At 42.7% G+C, this 18,955-nt stretch overlaps 1 protein-coding gene across 33 annotated transcripts in view; it reads right to left on the reverse strand.

Annotated features, from left to right (window-relative positions):
- The window catches only part of LOC117208339 (twitchin), a 77,346-nt gene that overhangs the window by 14,765 nt on the left and 43,626 nt on the right, over positions 1–18,955 (reverse strand). For all 33 annotated transcript variants that reach the window (XM_033449477.1, XM_033449447.1, XM_033449458.1 and 30 more), the window contains 31 exons: positions 18,591–18,944; positions 18,146–18,352; positions 17,463–17,771; positions 16,398–16,988; positions 15,831–16,136; positions 15,192–15,494; positions 14,808–15,092; positions 14,324–14,635; positions 13,717–14,019; positions 13,346–13,627; positions 12,648–12,947; positions 12,141–12,443; positions 11,309–11,896; positions 10,844–11,146; positions 10,282–10,583; positions 9,335–9,920; positions 8,887–9,161; positions 8,463–8,769; positions 7,436–8,317; positions 6,915–7,214; positions 6,430–6,711; positions 5,999–6,298; positions 5,572–5,874; positions 4,779–5,237; positions 4,487–4,609; positions 3,509–4,396; positions 2,470–2,772; positions 1,508–2,389; positions 1,109–1,364; positions 621–946; positions 121–423 (listed from right to left, as the gene is read on the reverse strand). In XM_033449477.1, coding sequence (XP_033305368.1) covers positions 121–423; positions 621–946; positions 1,109–1,364; positions 1,508–2,389; positions 2,470–2,772; positions 3,509–4,396; positions 4,487–4,609; positions 4,779–5,237; positions 5,572–5,874; positions 5,999–6,298; positions 6,430–6,711; positions 6,915–7,214; positions 7,436–8,317; positions 8,463–8,769; positions 8,887–9,161; positions 9,335–9,920; positions 10,282–10,583; positions 10,844–11,146; positions 11,309–11,896; positions 12,141–12,443; positions 12,648–12,947; positions 13,346–13,627; positions 13,717–14,019; positions 14,324–14,635; positions 14,808–15,092; positions 15,192–15,494; positions 15,831–16,136; positions 16,398–16,988; positions 17,463–17,771; positions 18,146–18,352; positions 18,591–18,944 — 11,823 coding nt within the window. The remainder of the gene's footprint in view (positions 1–120; positions 424–620; positions 947–1,108; positions 1,365–1,507; positions 2,390–2,469; positions 2,773–3,508; positions 4,397–4,486; positions 4,610–4,778; positions 5,238–5,571; positions 5,875–5,998; positions 6,299–6,429; positions 6,712–6,914; positions 7,215–7,435; positions 8,318–8,462; positions 8,770–8,886; positions 9,162–9,334; positions 9,921–10,281; positions 10,584–10,843; positions 11,147–11,308; positions 11,897–12,140; positions 12,444–12,647; positions 12,948–13,345; positions 13,628–13,716; positions 14,020–14,323; positions 14,636–14,807; positions 15,093–15,191; positions 15,495–15,830; positions 16,137–16,397; positions 16,989–17,462; positions 17,772–18,145; positions 18,353–18,590; positions 18,945–18,955) is intronic.

The following is an 18,955-nucleotide window of genomic DNA, read 5'->3' on the forward strand; positions in this document are numbered from 1 at the left end:
GAAATTGAATATAAATAGGGATTTGCTTCATTCTTTACATATGTATTATAAAAAATACTTAATAACAATGCATGATCATCCGTAATCGAGAAATAACGAGTACAGTAAAAATATGCTCACAGTAACGAGGTTTGGCAGTGATGAGATCGCTCGGCTCTGATGGCTCTGATTGTCCAGCAGCGTTAACAGCAATTACACGGAATTCGTATTCTTGTCCTTCCGTTAAGTCAGGAACAGTTGTATTTGTTTGATTTGGTGGAACGTGAACCGCGTTGACCCAGTATGGACTACCCTTTTCTTTCTTCTGGACGATGTATTCTGTAATGGGAGAACCACCATCGCTGCTTGGTGCTGGCCATTGCAGATCGACGTGATCTCTGTCCCAGTCTGTGATCTGTGGTCTTCCAGGAGCGTCGGGTTCGTCTACAAATACGAAATCGTATTTCTATTAGATCTGTACACTTCTTGTTAACTTTTAGAATGTGATTTCTCCTTGTTTTCCTTGTAATTTAAATCGTTCCGTTTTTAAGGAATTTGCTACTATAATTGATGTTTGACTGGCCATTTTTTATCATACAAATAATTAGAAATCTTTGAATCGTTCATAGTCGAACACTAACCGAACAAATTCTTAGCGATGATACTCTTTGGTGCTTCGAGAGGATCGGATTCTCCAATGGTGTTGACAGCTTTCACACGGAAGAGATACTCCTTGCGATGCGTCAGTCGCGCTACTTCGTGGCTCAATATCGTGCTCATGCCAGCATCGGACCAAGTGCCTCGCGACAGATCCATTTTTTCGATAATATAGTGCAATATGGGGCTGCCACCATCGTCCAATGGATGGCCCCAAGCCAAGTGACAACCTTCCTTGGTGATTTTGCTGATCTCGAGCGGTTTCTGTGGTGGTGATGGCCTATCGAGGACGGTGACTCTGGCGCTTGAACTGAAACATTTTATTTCTCTTTATCTAACTATACTAAACTAAACAGAAGTTCGTTATAGAGATGGTATAAACGGGGTCCTACTACACTTAAGTTCCACTTTGTCATAAAAATTTGAATTTACATAAACACCTACAGTCTAGTTATCATAGATTCGAAATTACCTGAATTTCCCGTGCTCGTTCTCCAAAGTGAGAGCGTAACGGCCAGTGTCAGAGCGAACAGAGAATGGAATCTCAAAGGTGGTTTCGGTATGAGTAGTGTACATTTCATGGCGAGAGTCGGCCATAATCACCTCTCCGTCCAGGGTCCAAGTGGCCGTAGGTTTAGGCGATGCTTGGATAGGGATGATGTAGCTAATCTTCTGTCCAGCTCGAACAACCAAGTCGCTCAGTGCATGTGGATCAAAGGATGGAGCAACTGTAAGAAAAATGATCATACATATACATTATTCAAAAGATAAACTTAAGTAAAGTTAAATAAAATTATATTTGAACGTTGTGTTTAAGTTTGAAAGTACGTTTTACACAGAAAAAAGAAGAAGAAAGGAATTCTTTACTTACGGAAACGTGGTTTTGCAACGATAGGGGAAGAAGCTTCGGATGGCTCGCCAGGACCAGCTTTATTAACAGCGATGACCCTAAACTCATATTCTTGTCCTTCAACAAGATCTGGTACCCTGGCGCTAGTTTTAGTTCCATCGATTTCCAAAGCCTTCTCCCACGTGCCAAAACGAGGTTTCTTTTCGATGATATATCCCGTAATAGGTGAACCACCATCTTTTTTCGGTCGTGTCCATTCCAAGTCGACGTGATCCTTGTCCCAATCAGTGGCAACAGGTGTTCCAGGTTTGTCAGGCTTGTCGTAGGGATCTTTCGCAGTAATGGTATCCATACCAGTGAGCGGCAACGATTCACCTTGTTTGTTTACCGCACGCACACGGAACTGATAGTCGTGGCCTTCGATCAGGTGATCCACGTGTGCATAAGTCGAGGAAGCTTCCGCTACTGGCACCCATCTCATGTTCTCTGTATCCATCTTCTCCACCTGGTAATATAGAATTTCTGAACCACCATCGTCTTTCGGTGGGCGCCATTTCAGGTCGCAACCGTTCTTTGTCACGTTGTCGATCCTTAAAGGTCCTTCCGGTGGTGCTGGAATGTCGAGGACGTTCACAGTTAAGGTAGCAGTGTCTTTGCCGTTGATGTTCTTCGCTTCCAGAGTGTACACGCCTGCATCGGAACGTTTCGCTTCGATCACACGAACTTTGGTGTTGTAGTCTTCGTTTATGATCTTGATGCGATCGCTTGGCACGAGTATCGTGCCCTTCAGCGACCATTGTTTGGTTGGTGGCGGTTCGCCGATTACAGGAACGTCGAAGTCGTAGAAGCCACCGGCTTTTACTTTTACGTCCAGCATGTACTTCCTGTCGATCTTCGGTGCAACTGAAAATGAACATTTTTTTATCGACATATATACCTTTGATGAGGGGGGAGGGAAAGAAAAGAGATAAAGAGATAATTACGGTTCTTAGGTCGAGCCAAGTGAGATTTAGAAGCGTCAGAGGGTTCACCGGGGCCAGCTTTGTTAACAGCCCTAACGCGGAATTCATAATGCGTGCCCTCCACGAGATCGGGCACTCTTCCACGATTTACGTCACCCTCGACTTCTGCGCATTTCTCCCAGGTAGGACTATATTTGTCTCGTTTCTCTATGATGTAACCAGTAATAGGTGAACCACCATCTTCTTGCGGACGATCCCATTGAAGTTCGACAAAGTCCGAGTCGTAGTCGCTGACGGTCGGAGTGCCAGGTTTTCCCGGCTCGTCTAAAGATAATAATTATGTTTAATAAAAGAAGCGATCCAAGGTATAACGAGATTGTAGATCTTTACGCAAATTTATATCCTTATAAAAACAAGTAAAGAAATAAGATCTGAATAGAGATTCGTTTTGTAGCGGCACATGAGTCTTAGCACGATTCGGATCGAGAGTGACTCGTGCTATTGTTTTGCCTCGGGGTTAGGTTAGGTTCCGTTCCGACGTACGAGATTTAGAAGTAAACAAACTCCGGACAAAACAATATCGCCGCTACGTACAATCGGCAACCAGAGTCGAATTCAAACTTTCCGGTATAAATAGACGAACAAGCTCTCTAGCACATTCATTATTCATTATCAGCCAGCGATGATTACGACGTATTATACTAACTCTGTATTTTTGTATTCAGAGTGATTTTTAAATATATCTGACTATCACAAGTATTCACTCGTTTCGTCATTTAAAGCAACACGTTTGATATCCACCACAATTTCTCCTATTAAAAATTACGACGAGAATTCTACATTGGATATTTGAGATCATACCATTTATATAGAAAATAATACAAGACTTAATACACTTAAATCTAATCAATTGATATATAAACGGTACAATAAAGACAAAGTACAAGTACTTATTGTAGCCACTATGAATGAATTTCTCATGGAACGACCTAATATTTCTTTACTTCTATTCATGAGATTACGAACCTGCGCAAAATATCGAATGAAAGCTCACACTCACCGAATGGATTCTTCGCTTCGATGCCCTGCATAGCCGTGAGCGGTTCTGATTTGCCTTGCTTATTAACCGCACGGACTCTGAACTTGTACTTATGACCTGGCGTAAGCCCTTCAACCTCCAACGAGGTCTGCGGTCCGTCCGTCTCTCCTGCAGGTACCCAGCGACCAGTCGCTTCGTCCATCTTTTCCACGACGTATTTGTCGATTGGTTGGCCACCGTCGTCTTCCGGTGGTTTCCACGATAATTTGCATCCTTCCGCGTGCACGTCAGATGCTCTGAGCGGTCCTTGAGGCGGGCTCGGTTTGTCCAGAACCGTTACCTTGACAACTGCTTCGTCCATGCCATTTATATTCTCGGCGGTGATAGTGTATCTTCCAGATTCCGCTCTGGTAGCATTTCTGACGCTGAGAGTCGTGTTGTAATCCACGTGTTTTACTTTTATACGCTCTGTCGGTCGCACCTCGCGTTTTCCCAACATCCATTTCGTGGTTGGAGGAGGTTCACCCGAAACCTTCACGTCGAAGCTGAAGTTTTGACCAGCTTTGATTCTGACCTCTACCAAATTCGTACGATCGATCTTCGGTGCAAGGTTTCGCGGCTTGGCAATGATCGTTGGCGTCGGATCCGAAGGTTCGCCAGGGCCAGCCTTGTTTACGGCTCGCACGCGGAACTCGTATGGCTGGCCTTCTATCAAGTCAGGGACAGTGGCTGACGTTTCATCCGCTGGTACCTCTACGGCCTTCTCCCATTCGCCGTATTTGTCTTTCTTCTCGATTATGTAGCCAGTAATAGGCGAGCCACCGTCGTTCGCTGGTGGTGTCCATGCGAGATCGACGTGGTCCTTGTCCCAATCGGTAACACGCAGATCGCCTGGTTTATCTGGTTCGTCTAAGAATTTACAATTGTAAACGTAATTAAAAATGTCGACGACGAACGACCTCGCTAACGTTGCAAGCAGATAAATTTTTGCTTACTCACCGAATGGATTCTTAGCTATGATCGTTTGTTCCGCTTCCAGAGGTTTAGACTCTCCCTCGGCATTTACCGCGCTAACTCGGAACAGATATTCTTTGCCCGGTGTCAGTCCACTTACCTCCAGGTCTATTAAAACGCAAGAAAGTTTATTCGTTTATCTGACATTACAACGACATTTCTGTATAATATGATTATAATATTAAAAATTGTACATGTAGCGACTTTTTAAAAGAATGCCTTTCAATTACATGGTTAAATTTATAAATATATAAACTAAAATAATTATGGGACTTACTAGGTTCGGTAGATCGGCCGCAAGGCACCCAGCATCCAGTCTCTGGGTCCATTTTGTCCACTTGATAATACTCGATCGGGGTGCCGCCATCGTCTTTCGGTCTCTTCCATTTCAACTTGCATCCCTCTTTGTGAACATCCGTTACTTGAAGCGGACCTTCCGGTGGCATTGGTTTGTCCGTGACTGTGACTTGTATGGTGACGGAATCCCTTCCAGAGGAATTGGTGGCTGTGACACTGTAATCGCCGCTGTCGTCGCGCGACACAGGACGAATGCTGAATTTGGTGCTATAATCGGAATTGTCTATCTGCACTTTCCTATCGGAATGCAGAGGTATAGCTCCGTATCGCCACTCGATGTGTGGTGGAGGCTCGCCGATTACATTAGCATCGAATCTCAGTAACGAACCAGCCGACAGAGTAACGTCACGCAGATTGCGCCGATCGATCTTGGGTGCCACTGTCGAAATGAAATTTATATGTAAGCCATCGCCCGATCAAGTGCCAAAAATCGATTTCACTGATGATTATTTATAGAGCATTGGGTGCGTTATCGTTAATGATGTCTATCCGAAAATTATGTATGATATTATATTTGCGACGAGGATACTGCTTCTTTTGTCTCAGGGATACAAGGCGATGATAAGTTGGATTGTTGCCACGATCGTTGAAAGATAGATTCTTCGAGACTCGATACACTTCGTTAAATCGATAACGAGGTAACGTGAAAACGTAACGTTATTGAAAAATGTAAAGTAACGTTAGTGCATTGAAATTAATAACGAAATACTTACGATAGCGTGGTTTAGCGGTGAACGTCTTGCTGGTATCGCTGGGCTCTGACTGCCCGGCTTTGTTCACAGCTATCACGCGGAACAGATAATCGTTACCCTCGATGAGCCCGTGAACCAGACCTTTCGTGGTCGGTACTTCGATTTCCAAAGCCTTTTCCCACATTGTACTGTATTTGTCTTTCTTTTCGATGATGTAGCCGGTAATGGGTGATCCACCATCGCTGACCGGTTCTTTCCATGTAAGCTCAACCTGGTTGGCGGTCCAATCGACTGGTTCCGGCGCACCAGGAGGACTTGGTACAGCTGAAAGAAGTTGTCACTGTTAAATTTCTTGCGGGGCTCCCAAGCTCATTCGTTTGTTCGTCTGTATCATTGCAGAATGGAATGTTTAATTTACGGGCAATTAGAATCCAATAATTTCACTTACTGAATGGATCTTTCGCTACAATCGAGCTAAATGTTTCCAGTGGTTCCGATTCTCCTTCTTTGTTAAGCGCCTTCACTCTGAACTTGTATTCGTGTCCAGGTGTCAGTCCTTCCACCTTCATTTCCGGTCCTGTCGTCTTGCCGACTGGTAACCAAACACCAGTGTCTGGATCGAATTTCTCCACGAGGTATCCCTCGATGGGTTCTCCACCGTCGTCCTTTGGTTTCTTCCACTTGAGCGTGCATCCTTCTGCATGAATATCGGACACTTCCAGTGGTCCTTCTGGTTTGGCAGGTTTAGCTGCGAAAGAACCATAGGCGTAAGTAAGTCGCGCAACTTTATACAAATTTAGATAAATATTTATTCGAGACGGTATTTATCGGAATAACGCTCGACTCTAATTCGAAACAACGAAATAAATGAACACGTACAGACAACGGTGACTTCGACTTCCGCAGTGTCGGATCCATACTGATTGACAGCTGTGATCTTATAAATGCCGCTGTCTTTTCGTTCGGGTTTGTCGTTAAAGAACTTGGTATTGTATGGAACGTTCTGTATCCTGCGGAACGTTGTTTGTTGAATGCTCTTGTTGTTGAGAACCCATGTAACATCTGGCGGTGGTTCACCGATGATTTTCACGTCGAAGTGGAATCCTTCGTTCTCGCGTACTGTGATGTCGCGTAAGTTCTTTCTGTCGATCTTAGGTGCAACTGTTGGAAGACAATCGATTAGTCGATAGTTCAGTCGAGACGATCGATAATTCAGTTTCTTATAAGTCAAACTGATCTCAATTGTACCTTCTGTTTTTAACTGAGTATGTGATTGTGATTAGCATTTAACTTTTTATACGGAATTGATCAGTGTGGCTTCTACGCAACTCGATCGATTGCATAAAAATTGGAAAAATTCTTACGTCGTCGACTCTTGGCTGTAATCGGTTTGCTGGTTTCGGATGGTTCACCGGGACCAGCAATGTTAACAGCTTTCACGCGGAACTCATACTCGACACCCTCGTCGAGATTATCGACGCGTCCTTTGCAATCAGGTCCGGTTTCGCAAGCCTTTATCCATCGTGGACTGTCTTTCTCGCGCTTCTCAATTATGTATCCAGTGATTGGAGATCCACCATCGGTTAAGGGTGGAGTCCATCTTAGGTCTATGTGATCCTTGTCCCAATCGGTTGCCTCTGGTCGACCAGGCGGCCCAGGTTCGTCTATAAAACGAATTTGGTGATTCGTCTTCAGTCTTTTTTCTTTTTTCAATTTCGAGAATACAACGATGCGCTTTGAAACACTTCGGATTGTTTCGAAACTTAAATTTAAACGATCATTATCGAACGTCGGTAAAGAAAATCGACGTTAAAATAAAAAATACAACGAATTATAACAAATATATGGTTAATATCATGAATCAATAAATGTTTGAAATACTAACCGAAGGGATTCTTGGCTACGATTCCGTGTTCAGTTTCCAAAGGTTCCGATTCGCCTTCAGCATTCACAGCGCTAACTCGGAACTTGTATTCCTGACCAGGTACCAAATTTTCCACTACCATAGTAGGTTCCTTCGTGCGTCCCACTGGAATCCACCTTCCTGTTTCCGTGTCCATTTTTTCGACCACGTAATGATCCAGCGGTGTGCCACCATCATCCAGGGGTGGATTCCATTTCAGTGTGCATCCTTCTTTGTGCACGTCGGATACTTTAAGCGGGCCTTCTGGTTTGCTAGGTTTGTCCAAGACCAAAATCTCGATCGACGCTTCATCTTTTCCAGAGCTGTTCTCTGCTTTCAGCGTCAACGTGCCAGTGTGAGCTCTGCTAGCGGACGATACCAAGAACTTGGTTTTGTAATCTTCCAATTCGATGGTCACCGCGCCAGCAGACTCCTGTTTGGCTTTGTTCAAGAACCATGTTTTCGTTGGAGGTGGTTCACCGGTAACTTTCACGTCTAATCGAATGTGAGTGCCAGCTTTGATCGTTAGATCTTTCAAGTTGGTACGATCGATCTTCGGTGCTGCGTAACGATCCTTGGCTACTAGACTGTCGCTTGGTTCACTGGGTTTGCTCTGACCACCTTTGTTCACCGCTTTCACACGGAACTGATACTTCTGTCCTTCGACGAGATCCTCGACTCTGCCTTCTGTTTTGTTTCCAGGAACTTCAGCCGCCTTCTGCCATTTGCCGTATTGATCTTTCTTTTCGATGATGTACTTCTCGATCGGCGCACCGCCATCCTTCTTTGGCGCTTTCCACTTTAGGTCTACGTGGTGCTTCGACCAATCCTTTAGATCCGGCTTGCCTGGGGCGTCTGGCTCGGCTACGGTAACACAGCAAGATTATGAAAATAGTACTGAATGGCCAGAAATTTGAAGGAGAAGGTATTGTATATCATGGTGGTACGAATTTAAGCAGAAAAGCTTAAGAATCCCCGGTATACCGAAGTTGAAATAACATCTACTTACTGTAAGGGTTCTTGGCAGTGGTTGGAATCGCCGTCTCCAATGGTTCGGATTCACCTTCGGAATTGACAGCCTTCACGCGGAACATGTAGTCTTTGCCTTCGTTGAGGCCGGTGATTTCTGCTTCTGGAGTCTTGCTCGTGCCACAAGGTACCCACCTTCCGGTATCAACGTCCATCCTTTCGATGACATAATGATCGACTGGCTCGCCACCGTCGTCGTCGGGTTTGTCCCATTTCAATTTGCATCCCTCTGCGGTCACGTCTGACACCTCGAGCGGTCCCTTTGGTTTGCCAGGTTTGCTCAATACCTGGAAGGGAAAATAATTTATCGTTTGTTCTTTTCTTTTTATAAGTTCTCTCTCTCTCTATCTATCTATCTATCTATGTACGCTACTCAGAATTATCAGAGTAGTATCTTAACGTACCTGGAGCTCGACATCGACTTGATCGGTGCCGCTGTCGTTCTTGGCAATAACAGTGTAAGTTCCAGCATCCGATCTCTGTAATTTGCTTATAATGAAGGTGGTGTGATAGTCTTCATTTTCGATCTTAAGACGGTCCATGCTCTTAAGCACAGCGTCCTTGAGCTTCCAAGTAATGACTGGTGGTGGTTCACCTTGTATATCTGCTTCGATTCGTAACATTTGTCCCGTTCGCATAATCTTCTTCTGTAGGTTTTTGCGATCGATACGTGGTGCCACTTTACGCGATGAAAAAGAAAAAGAATTTATCAGTATCAGACAATATATACGAAATTTGATAGGAAAGAGGAGGCGTGTAATTCTTAAACAGATTCCACGAGAACACAAGCTTCTACGAACTTCCTTGAATGAGTTTAGCCGTGAAACAATATACTATGACCTATACACTTACAGAATCGCGGCTTAGCCACAACGCTCTTCGAGGTATCGCTGGGTTCACCGGGTCCGGCTCTATTGACAGCAACTACTCTGAACTCGTATTCGTGACCTTCCTGGATGCCATCGGTGACCTTGGCAGTAGTGCGATCTCCAAGAACATTAGCAACGTCTATCCATTGCCTTCCTTCTTTGTCTCTCATCTGCACAATATATTTCTCAATTGGAGCACCGCCGTCGTCTTTCGGTGCTGTCCATTCAAGGTCAACGAAGTCCTTGTCCCAGTTTCTGATTTCTGGACGACCAGGTTTGCCAGGCTCGTCGAACGGATTTTTAGCTATGATAGACTTGTCCGCTTCCAAGTCGTCGGATTCACCTTCGCGATTTACCGCTTTCACACGGAATTTGTACGGCTTGCCTTCCTGGAGTCCGGTTACCGTAACTTCCGGTTCCACGGATTTCGCGCAAGGAATCCATTGTCCGGTAAGAGGATCCAACTTCTCGATCTCATAGTATTCGACTGGCACACCGCCGTCGTCGTCGGGTTTCTCCCATTTCAATTTGCAACCGTGTTTATTCACGTCGGAGATTTCGAGAGGACCCTGTAACGCAAAATAGTAATTCTTCACTGGCTAGAAGTCTTACAATTTTTAAAGAATATAACTTATTTTCGGAAAAGTCTGATTCTTTAAATTTAGAATTATGTTTTACCATCGAATTCGTGTAGGGTTACAGCTAAATAAAATAATAACTCTAATAAATAATAACTCTAAATAAGGGGTTTTCATTGAATGAATTCGAATGTTACTTATTACGATGCTGAATTATTGTGATTTCAATAATGCCAGATAGGTATTCGTAGTTCTAATAATTTCTACGAAATTGTATTCCAAACTGTTACTTTATACCCTGCTATGCAAACAGGGGATGGGAATGTAGGAACGTTTTCAATATAATACGTACTTTTGGTTTGCTTGGTTTACCGATGACGATTATTTCGACATCGGCACTGTCCTCGCCTACTTCGTTCTTTGCTTTAATTACGTATTTTCCGGTATGAGCCCTCTTAGTCTTCAGGATGAAGAATTTGCTATTGTAGTCAATGTTGTCGATACGGATCGTATCGTCCGACTTAAGTTCTTTCTCTTTAAAGTACCAAGTTACATTTGGTGGTGGCTCACCAATGATATTCACGTCCAAGGTTACGGTGAGACCAACTTTTACAGTTATCGGTTGCAAATTGGTACGATCGATGAATGGTTTCACTGTAACAGGACGAAACGAAATTTTAGTTATTGCTCGATTAACTCATCGATTAGCAATTCCTGTTCCGTGATGTTTTTTATTATGTTAATTATTATATGTATAATTCCATAGATTCTAAGCGATCTTTAGCATTTTTGATATCGGCAAAAATAATGCGTAATGGTAATTATTATATTTTCCTCAGATAAGTTTAGATTCAAGTGGAATTTTACTATAATCGTAAAATATTTAATTCGAATAATATTAATGTTATACTCACGCCAACGAGCCTTAGCAGTGTGAGGATTGGTAGCCTCGCTAGGTTCACCAGGACCGGCCTTATTTACTGCTCGAACTCTGAACTGATATTGATTTCCTTCCTCTAGTCGGGTCACTGTTCCTGTACAAACTGGACCATCGACCTCTGCAGCCTTTACAAAGGCGGTACCAAACTTGTCTTTCATTTCGATTATGTATCCTGTGATAGGTGCACCACCGTCTCGAATTGGCGGCTCCCACTTCAGTTTCACCATGTTCTCGGCCCAATCGATGATCTCTGGTAGACCAGGCGGAGCAGGTGGATCTGAAGATTCAAGTTTAAGCGTTGTTACGACGCATATTTTAGAAAGCTAATTACCTAATTTTAACAATTAAAAACACGATCGAAACCCAGAGAAGAAATAAACACGTTATCTAATCACCGTGAGAAATTAAAATCTAAAATTTTCCAAGTAATTCTTCATACCATAAGGATTTTTAGCGACGATGGGAACATCTGTCTGCAAAGGTTCGGATTCTCCTTCCTCGTTTACAGCCTTGACGCGGAATTCGTATCTCTTTCCAGGTTCCAAACCGGTAAGAGTGAGTTCTGTTTTTTCAGGATCAACCATCCCAGCGGATACCCATCGACCTGTAGTTGTATCCATTTTCTCCACCAAGTAATTAGACAGTGGCAAACCACCGTCGTCTCTCGGTTTGTTCCACTTTAATTTGCATCCCTCCTTGTGAATATCTGTCACTTCCAACGGACCTTCTGGTTTTCCAGGCTTATCGAGAATCATAATTTCAACGTCAGCCTCGTCCTGTCCGGAATCGTTCACAGCTTTGATGGTGTATTTGCCACTGAGCTTGCGACTAGTGTTGGTCAACTGAATCTTTGTCAGGTAATCTTCGTTATCGATTTTCACGTTGGCTCCGGTTTGCAGCTCTGCACCACCGAAGCTCCAGGTGACGGTTGGTGGTGGTTCACCTTCGATGTCGACTTCCAGTTTCACCGTTTGGCCGGCTCTCACTTTGATCGTTTGCAATTTGTCACGGTTGATGTGTGGTTTCACTGAAAATCGAAAATTAAATAGTAACATCTCCGAATCGATTGCAATGAGCAGATTGCAAATGCAAATATTCAAAATATATTAGCAATGTGTTGAATTTAAGTTTAATGTATCGAACGATATCTATAATACATGTGCAGATATATAAATGCGATATGAGAATAATTGTTATACATTTGCAGAATCATTCGCAATCTAATTAAGAAATTAGATTTATCAATAAAAACATTGCTGAAAGATACTCACAGAATCGCGCCTTTGCAACATGTGGCTTGGTTGAGTCGCTTGGTTCGGATGGTCCAGCTTTGTTAACGGCACGCACACGGAATTGATAAACAGAGCCCTTTTTAAGGCCTGTGACGCGCCCCTTTGGTTGCGGTGATTGAGTTACCGTAGCTTCTACCCAATTTGTCGATGGTTTCTCTTTCATTTCTATTATGTAACCCGTAATAGGTGCACCTCCCGTATCTTTTGGCGGTTCCCATTTCAGATCGACACGATCCACGTCCCAATCTTCCAACTCTGGTACACCAGGCTTACTAGATACGTCTAAAAATTATTCGGACGATTAATTTTTTTCTCATTCGTTTAAAAATACCCTATGAATGTCTACTATGTCAGAATGTTGATGATACTTTGGTTGGTTTGTGTTAACAATGCACGCATTTTATTAGAATATATGAATATACTAATAACAAATGAAAGATGATCAATCTACAGCATTGTGTGAAATGTGAAGTATAAAGGTCTTACCATAAGGATTCTTTGCAAGGGTCGTGCTATCAGTGACCAATGGTTCTGATTCGCCTTCTTCGTTAACTGCTTTCACTCGGAATTCATATTCGTGACCTTCTTGGAGGCCTTTAACGTCCATTTCGGTATCTGAAGTGCGTCCAACCGGGATCCATCTTCCAGTGGATTTGTCTAGTTTCTCCACTACATACCCAGTAATAGGTTTACCACCATCGTCTTCTGGTTTTCCCCATTTCAATTTGCAACCGCTCTTTGTGACATCGGACACTTTCAGAGGGCCCTCTGGTTTTCCAGGAGACGCTATTAACATTTATAGTCACGTATATTATGCGTTAGGTATTATCAAGTATTGTCATATAAATAGATACTATCATTCCTTAAAGAGAAAGATTATTGCGTTGTAAGTAATATGCTAGAGTCCCTGAATAGTGTATTACTGAATTTTGGTAGCTGGCATTACTTATCTTCCAGCAATTTAGATTATTTTCTACTGATTAATAATTTAAGTTACTTAGTACTGGTGAGCACTGGTGAATTACTAAAACTAGTAGCGTGTCCAAATCATTACTGATGAAATACAGTCATTAGTTTTGGATATTTCTTCGGTATATTTTTTGTCAGTTCTCAATCATTTTCTTCTATAAGGAATGTTCCATAAAATTGCATCGTTAATGATCGAACATCAAAGTTAAACTTACAAAGTATGGTAATTTCGACCTCGGCTTCGTCTTCACCGTGTGCGTTTACAGCCTTGATCTTCCACACTCCAGTATTTTTACGTACGCTATCGGTAATACTAAGTTTCGTGTTGTAATCGACATTGACGATTTCGATATTTTCACCAGTTTTAACTTCTTGGTTCTTGTGATACCAGGTGATTTCTGGAGGTGGTTCACCGCGAACGTCCACGTCGTATTTGATTGGTTTGCCAGCTCGTACGGTGATAGGCTTCAAGTTTGTACGATCGATTCTTGGTTTCACTATTACAAAAGAAAACGAAGATTCGATGTAAGGTTTGGAAGAATTACATATCATAAAGTACAGTATCAAATAGGAATGGAATACTTACGGGATTTGTGTTTGCATATCTGCATCTTCGAGGCGTCTGATGGCGGAGATGGTCCGGCTTTGTTTACAGCAATAATCCTGAATTGATATTCTCCTCGCTCCTTCAGATCGCCTACCTTCGCCTCCAGTTGACTTCCAGGTACCTCCATCGCTTTTTCCCAGTCTGGTTTATAACGATCTTTCTTCTCGATAATATACTTCTCGATCGGTGCACCACCATCGAAATCCGGAGCAGTCCATTTCAAACTTATGGACTCATTGTCGTAGTCGGTTATCTCAGGTGTTCCAGGTTTATGTGGTTCGTCTAGAAATTATCAGCAGAAATTGGTGTGAAAGATTTTGCGATCCATTATACGTTCTGATCATTCTACTGTTCTTTTACTGTCAGATCTCAAAGATATAGCAAAGAAAATATAAATATCACTGTGTTTTTCATTTTCATCGTTTTCATCATGTTTTGCCCACGAATTTATATTGAAATTTATTATTTTCGTTTCTCCTATATTTTCTCTCTTTTAAAATATAAGAATTTCAAAAATATAATTAAGACATATCGATATAGTACTTGTACTCTGCGTTTCGCTTTGAATCGCAGCTTTCATGCCTACCATATGGATTTCTGGCGATGATCGGACGTTCGCTCTCAAGTGGTTCGGAATCACCTTCGTCGTTGACAGCTGTAACGCGGAATTTGTACTCGCCTCCTGGATTTAATCCAGTCACCTCGAATTCCGTATTCGGTGCATTGCCTGGAACTTTTCCCACTCTGACCCATTTGCCAGTTTTCGTGTCCAATTTTTCGATCTCGTATTCTTTGATCGGGACACCGCCATCGTCTTCTGGTTTCTCCCATTTCACCTTGGCCGAGGTTGCTGTAATGTCCGTCACTTCTAACGGACCCTTCGGTGCTTCTGGCTTGCCTGCGTAACAAAAGCAACTCTATTAACTCTCCTGTGGACACTCGGCTACACATCTACAAATTTTCTTCACGATCTCTTATGTTCTTGCCAAAGTAATCAAGAACTGAATAAGATAATTAAATAAGAAGTTCTAATAGAATATAATTGTATTTTAAGAATAATCGAAACTTACCGAGAACTGTAAGTTCGACAGTCTCTTCGTCCGTTCCGTTAGCGTTCTCCACTTTGAGAGTGTATTTTCCGGTGTCTTTGCGCATCGCGTTCACGATCGTAAAGTCTGTGTGATAATCGACGTTATCGATCTTGATGCGTTCCGTGTTGGTTAGAGGGATGTTATCCCTCCAAATCCATTTAATTTCTGGTGGTGGCTCTCCGGTGATGTCCACAGACCATTTGTGCGTACGACCCGCCTTGATGATTACGGATTTGAAGTTGGTTCTGTCGATTCTTGGTTTAACTAAAATTCGATGATAAAATTTAATAATAAAATTAAGGTAAATTGACCAAAACGTTCGAATACTTATGAACAGCGTTTGTACATTGAAAACGAACTTACGGTTCTTGTGTTTGCAGAGGTGGTTGTCGGTAGGTTCGCTGGGTTCACTCGCGCCTGCTTTATTATGAGCACGAACTCGGAATTGGTAAATCATTTTCTCTTTCAGGCCTTCGACCTTCACTTCCGGAGTGGCGTCAGCGGTTTTCGTTACCTCGACCCAATCCACCGCAAATTTGTCTTTCATCTCAACGGTGTAGTGAGTGATTGGTCTGCCACCGTCGCTCTCAGGCTTCTGCCATTTCAAGGATACGCTAACGTTGTCGTAATCGAAGATTTCTGGTTTGCCAGGTTTGCTGGGCTCATCTAACGGAAACCAAGAGTTAAAGTTAAAGAATTGCAAACATTAGAGATTCGAGGCTGTAATATCACAACGTAAACGAGCTTCCAGGTGTAAACCACGTCATAAAAAGAAAAACGGAGGTTGATCCACATGTTGATCGGTGTAGTTATGGAAAGCTTGAAGGCGATAAAACGCGCAAAATGCGCCTAACGTGCAAAAATATACGAAGATCACAGGAGGAAAAGACGACAAGTACGTTTTTTAACGCATTTTCCATAGAACTGTGATTTACACTCGAGAAAGCTTTGATTATAAAAGCTACGAACAATAGCTCGTAAGCTATTAATGATTCTATTTACCATATGGATTCTTGGCAAGAATAGCTTCGTCGACTTCCAGTGGCTCGGATTCACCTTCCTTGTTCACAGCTTTCACGCGGAATTTGTATTTCTTCTTCGGAGTCAAGCCACCGAAGGTGAAGGAGTAATCGTTTGGTCCGACTTCTCCGGCAGGGATCCATCGTCCAGTGTCCATATCCATCTTTTCCAAAACGTAACCGGTAATATCGGTACCGCCATTGTCTTCCGGCTTTTGCCACTTCACTGTTATGTGATCGGATCGGACTTCTTCCACTTTCAGCGGACCAGTTGGTTTCGACGGCTTGTCTGCAGAAAGAGAAAGAAACGATTTGCAAAAGGTTCTCACGGTACCAAGTGGTTCGTCGACGAACACATAGGATGGAATAATTTACTATTTTACTTTGTAACTTCCTTAGAAGCATTTTCTAAAGAATCTTAACAATTTATGCGATAGCGAAAAGGATGACCGGAAGTTCTGAGCCATTGAATTTATATTATTCTAGTTCAGTAAGCCATAGACAAGTCAAAAGACATGACAGAGTAAAAAGGAAAGAAACAGAAACTTACCGAGTACAACAACGTCACCGACGCTCTCGCAGGTTCCAGAGCTGTTGGTCAGAACCAGCTTGTATTTGCCTGAATCTGGTCTAGTCGTTTTTCTAACAGTAAGCACCGTGTTCCTTTCATATTTATCGATCGTGATTCTTTCCGCTGCATCTTGAACAATTTCTTTTTGTCCAAGGAACCAATGGACTTCCGGCTCGGGTTCACCGGCATATTTAATATCGTATTTGATAACTTGTCCTTTCTTTATGATGAGATTGGTCAAACCATCGCCAACGATGTACGGTTTGACGAATCGAGATTTGGCGATAATTGGTTTCGTAGCGTCTGAAGGTGCACCAGGTCCGGCCTTGTTCACGGCTCTGATTCTGAATTCGTATTGGGTGCCTTCCTTCAGACCGTCGATGGTAGCTGCTGTTACGTCTCCTTCGATTTCTTTGCCCTTCACCCATTCTTTACCGAACTTCTCTTTGTACTCGATTATGTAGCCCGTGATCGGTGCTCCGCCATCGCTTTCTGGTTTCGTCCACTTCAAGTCGGCGTGATCTTTGTCCCAGTCCACCACCTCCACGTCCGTCGGTTTACCTGGCTCGTCTGTCAACAAGAATTACTTTTCTCATAATTTTGCCAGGACCATATTTTTTTGCTTATTTATACTTGAAAAATTTTGTTTGGAAAGTATAGCAATTTCAAAAAATTCTAGTTTAGAAAATGTTTAAAAATTTTAACTTAACGCGTTCACCATGGCGCCGATTTAGAGTAACTGTGCGTTCGCAATGCGAACGTATAATTAATTTTATACTAAACGTAATTTTATTCCGTGATCAGATCTACGTTGAACGTATTAACCCGTAACTGGTTTGATGATCGTTTCACCACGTAGACAGAAATATTCAGGAATTTACAAAAGGTGATATCGTGAGACACGCACATCAAGTTATACATTTATCGACAATACAACACTTCACGACGTATATTCTCAAAATCACCACAAAGACGATAATTCCTAGCGTTGCATAGATTCCGCCTGTCCAGTTACGGATTTAAAGTGAACTATTTCATACGTACCCCATGGATCTTTCGCGAGTACTGGTTTGGCGAACATCGCGGGTTCGCTGGAGCCAAGTTTGTTCACCGCTCTGATACGGAATTTGTATTCTTTTTTCGCTACAAGGTCTTTGACTTTGTAAACGCATTTCTCGCCAGGCATAACTTCGCCGACACTGTCCCATTGTGCCTTCTTGCTGAGGTCGAGACGTTCGATCACGTATTGCGTGATCGGTGATCCACCGTCGTCTTTCGATGGTTTGAAAGACACCACGCAAGAGTCTTGGAAGATCTCGGTAACGTCAACGTCCGTAGGCGGAGCTGGCACATCTAAACGAGGTTTGAACGATTAAGTTAGTTACAACGAATGGCACGGTTATTGTTCGTCGCTGGGAGAGAGGCGAGTGAAACGGTACACCGAAGTTGAGAGCGACGGCCTGCAAAGTTTTCAGGGAGAAAACGATAGAAGACACTGTAGGAAGTCGAGAAATTAGGTTCCTCTTTTTATACAGATTGGAGAATGAAGAAACGAGTAAGAATCAATCTTGTAAAATTAAAAATTTGTGTATCATATTCCATTGTTTTAGCGTACGGTGAAAAGTGTTTTAGTGGACAGTAAAATAACTTTACAAAAAACAAATAGAACACGTCTGAGCAATAGTACTGGTGTTGGGATAGAAATGATCGATCAAATGTCGGTTTACCTTGCATATTAATATTCACATCACGGACTTCCTCTCCTTGGCTGTTGCCAATCTTTACTTGATAAATTCCAGATTGGTCATGAGAAGGTTTCTTGATCTTGAACGTGATCTTGTCTTCGCCTACAACTATTTCTACATCCTTCAACGGCAATGGTTTGCCGTCTTTCATCAGTTTAGCTTCTACCTGGCTCTGTTTCGTTCCTTCGACTATGGACAAGAATAATAGTTTTAGAAGACGATCGCTTCGACGAATGAACATCGATATATTGACGTATCTACATGATAAAAATTAGCATTTCCTAATCATAGCAAATGGGGTTCAAGTAGCAATAAATTATTCCTCAGGATCTCGTTTTCTAATTACTTACGAGTATACGTGTGTACATGTATACGCGTGTTTCGAAAGGATTAAATCAACTCGTAACAAGGAAAGAACGAAACTTACTCTTGTAAGGAACAACGAACACAAGCGGTTGGCTGCAAGGACCTTCGACCTTATCGGGGATTTCAACGATCGGTTTACTCTCGCCCTTCTTCACCGTCAGTTTACAGCTGCTCGTTAACTGTCCGCTCTCACATGTAATTTCACCATCATCGCTCATTTCTAGTCTATTGAAGATTAGTTGATGCTTGCCACCACCCAAGTTCTTGATCTCGATCCTCTCACTGGGTTCGATCTTTTGGCCATTAAACAAGAAGATGGCAGGTGCGGTCTGATCTTGAAGTTCCACATCCAGTACCAATTTTTCTCTTTCCACTGCCACCGTGTCCTTCAACTTCTTGTTGAATCGGTTCGCATCTGAGGAGTTT

The sequence above is a fragment of the Bombus bifarius genome, unplaced genomic scaffold (genome assembly GCF_011952205.1).
Source record: "Bombus bifarius isolate JDL3187 unplaced genomic scaffold, Bbif_JDL3187 scf7180000008062, whole genome shotgun sequence".
In the NCBI taxonomy this organism is placed as follows: domain Eukaryota; kingdom Metazoa; phylum Arthropoda; class Insecta; order Hymenoptera; family Apidae; genus Bombus; species Bombus bifarius.